General features: G+C 42.8%; 1 protein-coding gene across 1 annotated transcript in view; it reads left to right on the top strand.

Moving 5' to 3' along the window:
* Positions 1-4,788: 4,788 nt before the first annotated feature.
* The window catches only part of frmpd3 (FERM and PDZ domain containing 3), a gene marked incomplete at its 3' end in the record, with an annotated part of 49,642 nt that continues 41,485 nt past the window's right edge, over positions 4,789-12,945 (top strand). Inside the window, exons 1-4 of the mRNA XM_080746285.1 lie at positions 4,789-4,838; positions 6,345-6,499; positions 9,605-9,707; positions 11,940-11,985. Coding sequence (XP_080602411.1) covers positions 4,798-4,838; positions 6,345-6,499; positions 9,605-9,707; positions 11,940-11,985 — 345 coding nt within the window. The 5' untranslated portion in view covers positions 4,789-4,797. The remainder of the gene's footprint in view (positions 4,839-6,344; positions 6,500-9,604; positions 9,708-11,939; positions 11,986-12,945) is intronic.

Here is a 12,945-nt window from a genome sequence, read left to right as displayed (position 1 = left end):
CTTGGCTCCGTCGCCGCAGCGGAGCCATGGAGGAGCGGAGGATCATTGACATTCATAGCGGCACAGTGGATGGACGGTCGAGTCACAGAGAGACTTCCGTGATGAAGATGATGGCGGTGACGCAACAGAACAGCTGCTAGGGAGGGAGAGACGGATAGACGGATAGACTATAGAGCAGTGGTTCTCAAACATTTTCATGTCAAGGACCCCCAAAATGTACACTTATTAGTCTGTGGACCCCCATTTGAAACTATATGCCAGGGACCCCCATAAGAGCAGATTTGTACAGCTCTAGCAGTGATTCTGCACCATTTTAATTTCAAGGACCCCCAGTTTGACATGCATATAGACTACGGACCTCCGGCTTTTAATGACATTTCTATCTCCCCAATCTATATTGTAAAATAAATTTTAATTTAACTGAGAGTGTACAAATGGAACTGTTTTATACCCATAAGGGTCCATTTGGTTCCAAACTATCATTTAGCTAGGGACACCCTGGAACTCCCTCAAGGACCCCTGGGGGTCCCCGGACCCCACTTTGAGAACCAATGGACTAAAGCAGTGGTTCTCAACCTTTTTAGGCCATGACCCCCCCAAACAACCCCACACACCACCACCACCCATGTCAAGCACTTGGAATTGTAGGAGTTGAGGCATTACATTGAGTATGGCTCGTTCCACAGATAAATGCTATAGAGCAGGGGTCTTCAACGTTTTCAGGCCAAGCTCATGTCACAGTGTAATCTGCCCCTCGCCCCCCAACAACAGCTGACCAGTACAGTAAGTAGTCATACAGTCAGGCTATACAGACAGGTGTGTCTTAGGGTGTGAGAGAAATGTGTTGTCAGAATATTCCCAGGGAGAATGAAAGGCAGAATAATCAGCTTCTCTTTAGGCAACATGTATAATCCTTTTTCACAGGCAGAAGCAGCTGGCGAGGAGTCATTCGTCACCGCACGGCGCCTTTGAAACAGACAGGTGATCTTTTGCGAGTTCGCCGGAATATTGAATACTGAAATCTCATTCGGGGCTAATCTTTTTAAATGATTAGCGTTAATTGAAATTCAAAGCGCACATAACGGGTTGTTGGTCAAAGAGAAAGCTTTCTGTCATTCATCCTCCATAATGCATCCAAGAGCAATAAATACCGAAGAGTTGAAACGGTGTATCTCTGTATGTCCCACGACAGCAAACCGAGATCACATGGCGATGTGTCAGTGTCTCCGTCAGGCCGAATAAAGCATCGATCAGAGTCGGCTCCGCGTAGTCTTTTTGAGTCATAAAACTACAACGTTACGTCATTCCTCGCGGTGAAGAGCTTTCCACCGCGAGTCCCGACACATCTCTCTGTTTTTACTTTCAGACAGATAGGCTCTTCACCCCGTTCACTGATTGGTCGATCTAGACCAGTCAGTCACGGTGAATAGGACTCCACTGTGACTGACTATGATGGCCTTCACTTATTTTCTGACTTGAGGTGGAAAGCTTTCCACCTAAAATTTGCGGTGGATAGCTCTTCACCGCAGACTCTGATCGAGGCTTAAGGCTCTCTGGTCTGTGTGTGTGTAACCTCGCCCCACCAGGCTTTCTGGGGGAAAGCCTGGTGTTCGTTCACAACAGGCCGTTTGGTTTCCGCCTAAAGCGGAAACCACTAGAAGAAGCGGCGTCGCTTTGCTCGAGTAGCCTAGTGTAGTCTTGCCAGTCGCTACGAGTTGGACTAAAAGATGCATATACCAAACAAATTTTTCAAAAGCAAAACTACTCCGCATCAAGGAGTTTATTAGGTAGGACCTAAAAGTATGTCCTTGAGCGCAGGGGAATTATTTTGGGTTAAAACTGAATCCGGTTTGATCTTTCCGGCCAAATTGTAGTCTTTGTACTACAACATGACGTGTTGTGGTTTACGCTCCCGACCGGATACAACCCGAAAAGTTAAGTGATCCCAGACTAGCGTGTGTGCGTGCGTACATGTGCGTGAGTGCGTGCGTGCTTTTCTGTCCGTAGACCAAGGCACATTTTTTCAAATCAGCCTCACTGTGCTGCTCAACTTTGAAAAGCACATTAGTAATGTCACAAAAATATCTTTTTATCATTTGCGAAATCAGATCATTCCTCTGTTTAGAGGATGCCAAGAAACTGACCCATGCCTTTGTTTTATCTAGATTAGATTATTGCAATGCACTTTATACAGGCCTGCCAAAGAAAACAATAGACCGGTTACAACTCATCCAAAACGCAGCTGCTAGAAAATTAACAAAGACTAGGAAAAGGGACCACATCACCCCGGTACTTGCATCTTTGCACTGGCTCCCTGTTAAGTTTAGGATAGAATTTTTTTTTTACTTGTTTTTAAAGCCTTAATGGGCTTAGCTCCCTCATATTTGAAAGACTCATTAGAGATATATGTCCCAGCCCGCCCCCTCAGGTCACTCTGTGCTGGACTTCTGACGGAGCCATCAATAAATGGCAAGAAATATGGCGAGGCCGCCTTTGGTATAGCTACGGACCAAAGATTTGGAACCTACTCCCCCTACAAATTAGACTGATAACCTCAGTCGATGACTTTAAGAGGCAGCTAAAAACCCACTTTTATAACCTTGCTTTTAACTGATTTAATTTTAACTACTACTTTTTCTTCTTTTAACTTCTTACAATGTCTTAAAGTGTTTATTGTCTTGTTTGCTTTGTTTTTTAAACCTGAATGTAAAGCACTTTGAAATGCATTTATGTCTGAAATGTGCTCTATAAATAAAGATTATTATTATATTATTATTATACCACTCCGCTTTACATTTTGGCCTATAATCTTTGAACCATATATGGGTTGTCCAGTCCAGTAACTTTTTCATGTGCACTCCCAGGAACTTTCTGCTCGTACGATAGTCCACCACTTATTCCTTAAAGCTCCATTCACCCTGAGCACTACTATAACTATAAAAATATAGTTTTAAAAGTTCGAAGCCAAGTGGACGGCAGAGTTCACACCGACTATAAAGAAAATACAATGGTGAACGATATAGTTATAGTTATCTTTATAGCTATAGTGCTCAGTGTGCATGGCACGTATAGGTCTTGCCAGCGTTAAGCCGGCCTCTATCCACCTCACGAGAGGAGAAGGGGAGAAGGGGAGCAAAGCACAGCAAAGGTCGTCAGCATCAGCAGCCTAGGTGCCCGGACTGCTAGTGCTACCCTAGCCGCCCGTCTGGGCCCCAGATGATACAATTGAACCTATAACTTTGTACAATTTCCAATTTAGGCATTTAGCAGACGCTCTTAATCCAGAGCAATTTACAATAAGCAAGGTAATACATCAAAGCATCAAATGCATATAGCAATCAAAGAAAAAACGGAGGTAAACCAAGCAGTTATTCAGTAAAAAGGTTATATAAAAAATTATTAATCTAAACTACATGTCTGTCTGTCTGTCTGTCTGTCTGTCTGTCTGTCTGTCTGTCTGTCTGTCTGTCTGTCTGTCTGTCTGTCTCTCTCTATATCTCCCATATCTTCTCATCTCCTCCCTTCTATTCGACGTAATCTTCATGGCTCTCCTTTCTCCCACACCTCCTTTCTCCATCCCTCTCTCTCGTGTATCTCTCTCTCTCTCTCTCTCTCTCTCTCTCTCTCTCTCTCTCTCTCTCTCTCTCTCCCTGCCGCAGGCTTCGTTCCGTGTCAGTAAGAATAGTGTGTTTCAGCGTTACCATTGCCCTGCCCGCCGGGCACCAGAAGCGTTATGTGTGGATGTGTAGAAGCAGGTGTGTGTGCCTGTGTGAGCATGCGTGCTCATTGCGTTGTGTGTTTTGCATGTTAATGGATTTGACTGTACTTCCTGTACTAGGAGCATCTGTGTTGCTTTAACCATTATTTTATGCTTTAGCTATTAAAAAATAGCAAATATACAAGCTCACAGCACGGCACCGAGTGCCACGCTGCGAGCTTGTAGATCTGCTATTTTTGAAAAACCGTGACACAAGTCTTTGAATATTTTTGAACCGATTCTATAAATGTCTTCTAAATCCTTCCTCTAAATCAGTGGTTCTCAAACTTTTTCATGTCAAGGACCCCCAAAATGACATGTATTAGGCCACAGATCCCCATCTCAAAATATGTTGTTCCCGGGACCCCCAGAAGCAGAGATTTGAGTTACAAAAGTTCACAGAAATCACAGCAGATCTACAAGCTCGCAGCGCGGCAAATATATTTTTCAATATCTGTAGTATAAAATAATTCCAAGTCTTAATTGGTTAATAAAGTACTGTATACTCATCAAATCAAATCAATTAAACGTATGTACGGAGCTTGTACTGAGGTTGTACAGGAGGATGGATTTTAGCTGCTCTTCCAGACAGATCACAGGCCCTGTGTGAAATGTTGCTTGGTCCCAGCCTATAAATATTTCACGACAAACCTGAACTTCATAAAAAGGGCAGAGCACCAATTCCGTGTTACCAGAAAAATGTCTGCGAGTGCAGTCCATGAAATTTAATTTTTTACAATATTTTCTAATTTTCCATCTGGTGTGCGGTGGGGCCGTCGCGCGATGTGCCCACACTACAAGTTCAAAAAACTGAAAATGAATTTAATTCCGGAACCACCGGCGGCTGCTCGAGTACTTTTTTTTTTTTTAACTTATTTATTTTTCTCTGCGGCAAGGAGGACTATCGGATGATGTCTTTTACTGATATTGCTTCTCATGCATCTTTCACCATGTCTCGTCCCCTACAGGTGAATGACTGCCAACCGGAGAGCGTCCACTGCAGTGCGACCCTGCCCAATGCTCCTCCCTCCTCTCAGGGGATGGCCACGGTCCAGGATGGACACACAAACGCATGTGACAGGTACTGCATATACTCACCTCCATGTCTGGTGATCAGGGGTCATGAATATGTCCGTATACACAGACAAATTTGTCGGTGGCTTGGTCTTGGTCTTGTCCGTGGAAAATTATATATTTTCTTTATCACGCACCATTATAATGTTCTTATTTTGATCACAAGACCCAATTACCCAATGTCAAGTCTCCAGGTTTTCTTCAGAATTTGTATGACACTGATTTGCCCCCGCACTATGGCACATTATGAGTTTATTATGACTATAGCAGCAGGGGTTTTCAAAGTGGGTGACGGGGCACCTTAGCGTGCCGCGACGGCAGTCCAGGGGTGCCGCAAGATAATTTTATATATATATATATATATATATATATATATATATACTATATAATTTGATATTTGAAATTTATTTGGACATTTAAAAATATATTTAGTATCATTTTAAAAGTACAAAGTTATTTTCAGGCATTTCTAGCCAAAATGGCTATAATCTCTCTTTCCTCGCAACACTAGAATATGCTATAAATATAAGGTGCTGGGGGTGAAAATTAGGAATATAATATAAAATATATTATATATATAATATAAAAAAGTTTGGGAACCCCTGGCCTGCACTATAGTACTAGTGGTTCTCGAATGTTTTATTCGTAAGGACCCCCTTAACTCTGAGTGTATAAATTGAACCAAATGGACCTGTAAGGGCTGCCAAGGCCAGATGGTAGTGTTTTTTTTTTGCCACTCGTTCCAGCATAACTTCCGGGTGCGATTATGCATAGACTCTGTTAGGAGCAGTGGATGCTGTGGTAACACAACTCCCGGGGAGCAATTAGGGGTCACCCCATTAAACCGCCTGGGAGTTCTGACTCCCAGGCGGTCTCTATACCCACTCACCTGCAGCCTACCCTCAGCCATAACAATGCTGGCTGTCACCTCACAGAAGTAAACAAAACTATAATTGTGGACGTGACAAAATTATATAAATTATTATTTCACAATAATGATGGAAAATGGGGGGAACTAGTGATGCCGTTATTCGGCAGCTTTTTAAAAAGCTTAACAAATGTTTATTGTTTAGTTTTTATTATTCATCTCCATAAAAATGGCAGCAATATGACCTTCTTTTTCACACTCCCCCATGTCTCGGGGTTATTTCAACTTGCTCCCAGTTAATTATCCCTTTACAGCAGTGGTTCTCAAAGTGGGGTCCGAGGACTGCCCTGGCTCCTTCAAAGGGTTCCACGGGGTCCCCAGCTAAATTCTTATTTTTTAAGATTAATTTTTTGGGCTTTTATGCCTTTATTCAACAGGACAGTAGACTGGCAGGAAATGGGGGGAGAGATGGGGAGTGACATGCGGCAAGGGTCGTCCGGATCGGGAATCGAACCGGCAACGCCGTCAGGCGCTGCTGTTTCTAACAAGGTGTGTGTGTGTGTGTGTGTGTGTGTGTGTGTGTGTGTGTGTGTGTGTGTGTGTGTGTGTGTGTGTGTGTGCGCGCGTGCGTGCGTGTGTACCCAGCTGTGCGATGTTAGAGGAGGGCCAGGATGGTATGGACAGTGGTAGCCTGACTCCTGTCTCAAGTCGACAGGTCACCATCCAGCGCCACCCCAGCCAAGGCTTCGGCTTCATCGCAGGCAGCCAGTGTCCTGTCATCGTACGCTCCGTCTCCGCCGGTCAGTGTGTGCGTGTGTGTGTGTGTACGTGTGAGCGTATTTGTGTGTTCTGTGCATGCATACAATGTGTAGGTTTTCCATTGTAAACTCTGGGATTGTTGGGTAACACCGCCGTCTCGGACCGTATAATAATGTAACATCATTAATAATGTTGTTAAAAATGCATACCAGTCATGTTATGCAGTTTTAACAACATTACTATGTAGTGCTCCATGATTCTTGGATGACAAAGGATATGGGGTTCTCATGCATGGTATAGTCTGAAAGCTGTTGGGGAAAAGGAGAGTTTTAACCCTCTAAGGCCCGCATTAAGAAATACTTGAAATAAAAAATTGAAAAAAATCAGATGGTGTTGTAGGAGTCCTATTAAGAGGAAAATGTAATGTTTTTTTCAAAAAAATGTTTTTGTAAGATTTTATAGCCATAAATCAAAAATCATAAATCATGCTCTAATTTACATATGGGGGATATTTTTCAAAATAATAACATATGTACATGTTCTAGACATTCTAATGATCACCAAAAAGAATAGTACAGGCATTTTACTTATGTTTTTTTTAGGTATAGCTTCCATGAAAAAGTGAGATGTTGTTCGTCAAAACTCTGGAATTTCAGCGGGTGTGGCGGGTGTGAATGTCAGCCCCTGTGGGGGGTATTTATATGCAAATATTGTGGCCAATGGCATTGTAATACTAAACAATAGAATCCAATGGTGGTGTTTAGGTGGTAGGGGGAGCTAAAATAAAATGATTTAAACCTTTTTTTGGATAAAATACAAACGTTGTAATATTACAACCGTGGGCCTTAGAGGGTTAAAAGTGTCTCTAATGAAGGGGCAAAGCTAACAGGGAAGAACTTGTTTTCATAGAGCTATAGTTGCTTATTTCTCTTGCAATATCTGGCAACATTGGCTGCAAATAGGAGAGGGAGGTGCAGCCAGGATGAAACGAGCGTATGTGTCACGTCCTCCTTATCATAGACTTAGAGATCAAGGCTTTAATTTTGTCTGCCTGAGCCTCTTGGAGCCTCCTGTTGATCTGCTAGTCGATTTTGAAGGTGCCTTTGAACAACACAGGTTTTTTACCTGATCCAAGGAAAGTACAAATATCACTGATTTTGTGTGGGGGGGCAGAATAGATCAATCTCTGTTTTAGTGTTTAGCATGAGTTGGAGAGTTACATCTGGGATGTAAAGTCGGCAAGGAGTCAAATGGGTTCTCTGGTTTCAGTGGGAGGTACAGCTGGTATCATCTGTGTAAAGATGGAAAGTCAGAGTGGAAACCCAGGGGAACCGAGGCTCCCCTGGGTCCCTTTCTCACAGAACATGGTATCTCTTTCTGTGTAAAGTGAAAAAAGGAAGGGACAGAGAATTCACCCTTTGGTCCCTGACTGACCAACCACCTCTTGGTCTCTATCTGCCTTGTCCCGCCCTGGTTCTGCCGTTTTTATGTTGAATTTGCTAAAACATAATGTTTTGTTTTCTGAATGTCAACCCGTTTAATTGTGAATTTTGTGGTCGACCGTGTCAAATGCAGTGCTTAGGTCGAGCGGCATTAAAATAGCACAGCCTCCATGCAGAATTACAAACAAGTCATTTGTTACGTTTAACACAACATGCATGCAGTCCTGCTATGTTGTGCTCCGAAACCAAGACTGGCTTAATTGTCATTGACTATTGACCTGGCTGCATTGTCATTGAGAATTGACCGAAGTTGATTAAATACAACGTTTCCGAGAACATCTGACAGGAGGGTAATTTTAGAAATTGGTCTGATGTTGGACTGTGGGGTCAAGGTCTGTTCTTTGTATAATAATAGGCTGAACTACAGCATGTATAAAATATGATGGGGAATAGCCTGAACCAATACAGCTGTTTATAATTGACAGGAACTGTCAAAAGCCTTGTTACGGAGACGTGTGAAGCGAGCAGGTTGCAGGGTTTCATGAGAAACAATATCTATCAGCAGTGGTGGAAAGTAACTAAGTACATATACTTAAGTCCTGTAGCCTACTTAAGAACAATTTTGAGGTATTTGTACTTTACTTGAGTATTTCCAATTACCATTACTTTTACTTCTACTCCACTACATCTCGGTTTCAAATATTGTACTTTTACTCCACTCCAATTTATTTGAAAACTTGAGTTACTAATTACTTTGTAGATTTGGATTATTATTACAAAACATACATTAACCACTTCAAAGTTCAACCCTATATACATTTCGGCCATTTGAAAATAGACGATCTACAAGATCACAATCTGTCGTGATGCAACGCATTGTGAGCTTGTAGATCTGCTATTTTCAAAATATTTGTATACATCCTCATTTGAAAAGGGCATTCTGCATAACACGTACTTTCTACTTTTGGCACTTTAAGTACATTTTGATACCAATACTTGTGTACTTTTACTCAACTAAATTTGGAATTCTGGGCTTTTACTTGTAACAGAGTACTTGACATGAGACAGAGTGGTCATTAGACAAAAGGTGAAATGTGTGATTTAATTTCAGCTCCCTGGGTTCCGGAAAAAAAGAAAATCACAGGTTGTTGTATAGGGACATAGAGGACTGGCAGTATAACCGGAGGTTTAAAGTGCTGCATTTATGGCGTCAAAAGGAACTTGAGGCCTGTGACAGGTTTTGGCGAGGTGGATTGGAGAAAATATGTTTGCTGTCACCGTTTTTGACGGTATCTTGATATCTTTCAGGATGACGCGAGAAGCTTGAAGCTCATCCTTTCTCCAGTCCTGCTGCCTTAAAGGCTCTCGGAATGCATCGTTTAGCCTGGGGCTGAGGATTGTGTTTGGACCAGTAGTTTTAGGTGGGGTCCTACAGGGACCCCCAGGGCTCCTTGATGGGGTTCCTCAGCAAAATAATTAGTTAGCATAGCCTAAAGATCGCTTTATCAAAATGACCTTCATGAAAATTGCCATTGTAAAATATTGATGTCCTTACAACCAGTAGGCCTATAGGAATACAAACGTGTGTGTGTGTGTGTGTGTGTGTGTGTGTGTGTGTGTGTGTGTGTGTGTGTGTGTGTGTGCGTGTGCGTGTGCGTGTGCGTGTGTGTGTGTGTGTGTACTGTATGTGTGTGCGTGTGTCAGATGGTCCGTCCTTCAACAGCCTGCTTCCCGGAGATCAGATCCTGGCCATCAACGAAGAGCCGGTGAGCGACGCGCCACGAGAGAGAGTCATAGACCTTGTAAGGTAACATCTTTTACTGTCCCCACACAGAGAGGATAGTGGGGTGGGTGAGGTTAGAGAGAGTCATAGACCCTCCACAGAGAGGATAGTGGGGTGGGTGGGGTTAGATAGAGTCATAGACCCTCCACAGAGAGGATAGTGGGGTGGGTGAGGTTAGATAGAGTCATAGACCCTCCACAGAGAGGATAGTGGGGTGGGTGGGGTTAGATAGAGTCATAGACCCTCCACAGAGAGGATAGTGGGGTGGGTGGGGTTAGATAGAGTCATAGACCCTCCACAGAGAGGATAGTGGGGTGGGTGGGGTTAGATAGAGTCATAGACCCTCCACAGAGAGGATAGTGGGGTGGGTGGGGTTAGATAGAGTCATAGACCCTCCACAGAGAGGATAGTGGGGTGGGTGGGGTTAGAGAGAGTCATTCATTCACTCGCGTCCCCATACAAATTGGTCCCGCGACCCACAAATGGGTCCCGACCCACAGTTTGGGAAACAGTGCTTTAACGTCCCCATAGAGTAGAGAGAGTCATTGACCTTGTGAGTTATAGTGGCAGTGGTAGTGTGTGTGGGGAGTTGTATTTTATTTTTCTCTTGCCAATAAAGGCCATTTGAAGTGTAATTTGTGTGTGGGGTGGAATGGGGCAGGACAGGGGAGTAGAATAGTGGAGTAATAGAGTAACAAAGTCCTAACCAGAGGTTAGTTTGTTGTTATGCAACCTAATACCCAAGGTATTCTCTATTGAAAATAACCATATAGGGAGATCATACATTGTGTCATACAAAAACTGCGTACCAAATATCAACAACTCAGCCCTGTGTTTCTGTCAGCTCAAGCCTCGTTTGGGTTGCTTATGATATTGAGTTACACTTTTTACATGTCTTGCCGTTTTATTTTATTCCGCGTCAGTTGATGCTTCATATCTATTATGAGTAAAATCGCGGGGCTGATTCGTTTATGTAGGTTCTTATATGAAGCAATCTAAGATTTTCAATGGAAGAAATAACTCTAGCAGCAGTGATGTCAGAGTTCGGTACTCTGTAAGGCCCTTACTAGCGATGCTCCGATCAGGATTTCTTGGTCTTTCCAACCGATCTTCTGCGTAAGGGGATAAGAAAAGGCTAATAGTTCCAACAAATTTACATTTTATTTTGCTTACAAATTTGCTTTTCCAGACACATATCAGTATATGACTGAAGAATTGACCTTTTCGACCGGCAACAACTGATCGAGCCAATTTGGGTGAAAATCTGATCTAAACCAATGGCCAATTTATCCATAGCAGTATTTAATTTGTACTCAACGTTAAGTACAGCTACAAACGAGCCTCTCTCTCTGTATACTCTGCGTTCATTGTATCCATCATTCTGCACATTGTCTCAAAGCTTATACGGATGTGGAAGGTACACTTCCGTTAGGTGCAATACCACAGGAAACCATCTACAACATCTACAGATGCCATATCTTTGTCAGTAGGGACGTTGCGTTGTGGGTGATTGTGTAGGTCTAGACTAGAGGATGAAACTGATTGATTGATTTGTTTGATTGAATACTTTATTAGAGGTTTGCATAGGAAAAAGTACAGGGCAGTACGGCAGCACTGATACAAGGTAAACTAAAAGGCCACAAGGAAAGCTCAATGGCTTGTTTAAAGTGGGGTCCTTTTGTACTCAATTCATATAATTAGAGGAATTAAATTGGAGGACTTGAGGTTCAGCAATGTAAGCAATGCGTTCTGAACGCCTAAGTAAATACTGTACGCATCCGTTCTTAATAATGAGACTACATGGGCCGATAGTGGGATTGATAGTGGGGGTAGAAGTGAATGTTTATTTGGAGGTAGTGAGGTTATAGAATGGTTTATGTGGGGTTTTAATGTGTTTGTAGTAGTGGTGTCAATATTCTCAAAATCCACAATTTGATTTCGGTTGAAGGATTTTTTTAATCCTTCAACCGTATTTAGTTGATAGATTTCTTTTAGGGTGGGTGGCGGGTAATGAGTTTGAAGTTAGGTTGCATTTGGACAAATGGATCCATGTGCAGCAGTACATCTGCAAACAACAGTGGATGAGTCAGCCTGCAAGCTACCGAAGGACAGTGAGAAAAAAAAAAACGAAAACACAGAAGAATGTCTTACAAATACCACGGCTCGAATTCTCTGTGTGTCTCTCTCTGTGTCTCTCCACAGCAGCATTATTATCTAACCCAGTGCACTCTCTCCTGTCTGTCTGCCTCTCTGTAGACGCTGTAAAGACTCTATAGTGCTCACTGTGCTGCAGCCACATCAGGTATAGAGAGAATACTGCCTGCCATGTCTCCCTGCGTCTGTCTGTCTGTCTGTCTGTCTGTCCGTACGTACGTCTGTTTGCACACGTCCTCTCTGGCTTCCCTGCTGGTTGTGTGTTTGTGTCGTTGTTGGTTGCTTGCCTGTTCTGTTATAGTCTGATTCCTTGTGTAATTTCCTTAAAATGTCGGGGTGATTATAGGAAAACTTTATGCACTTTTGGAAACTTGATTCTGTGCAGAAGCCAATGTGCATGGCGGCTGGCTATCTTGGGTTTTGAAAAATGGTTGATCTTTAAAAACACTTCCATCCATCCATCTTCAACCGGTTGTCCAGAGTCGGGTCGCGGGGGCAACGGTTCCAGAGCTCCAGACTTCCCTTTCCCAGGGCAACATTAGCGACGTACAGAAACCTCACTGGACGCTGCTGTTCTTTGGAACATTGCATCATCATAATCATCATCGTGGCTGCCATATTAGCAATGCATGTGTGCCCCATGTATGTCTATTGAAGCATGAGGTCTCTCCACGATGAATCTATTTTGTTGTCATAACTCGCTGAATTCTAGACCCATTTGGCTTGTTACCATTGTTAGACATGTAGTTATGTTATGATATAGGATTATGTGGTTGAAAAGAAAAAGAAAAAAGAAAAGAAAAGAGGCTTTTCATCCCAAAACAGAAAAAAAAATAAAAATAATAAGTTTGATCTCAAGAAATTACGTACTCTGGCATATCTCTTGCAGTGGAGTTATGACAAGCCACCTCTCTTAAAGATGAAGTGCCATGATTCCCACTCTCACACTCTGACAACACGCTCTGACATCACGCTCTGACATCACTGTGATGAATCCCTTTTATTGCCATATATGGAGATCCCTGTGATGCCAGCAGAACCAAATCCCCTATATGCCCATATATGGAGATATGGAGATCCCTGTGATGCCAGGGGAACCAAATCACTT

This window comes from Nannobrachium achirus (assembly GCF_963921795.1).
Source record: "Nannobrachium achirus genome assembly, chromosome: 17".
Taxonomy (NCBI): domain Eukaryota; kingdom Metazoa; phylum Chordata; class Actinopteri; order Myctophiformes; family Myctophidae; genus Nannobrachium; species Nannobrachium achirus.
The sequence above is the reverse complement of the archived record's forward strand: the minus strand, read 5'-3'. Positions and strand labels throughout refer to the sequence as shown.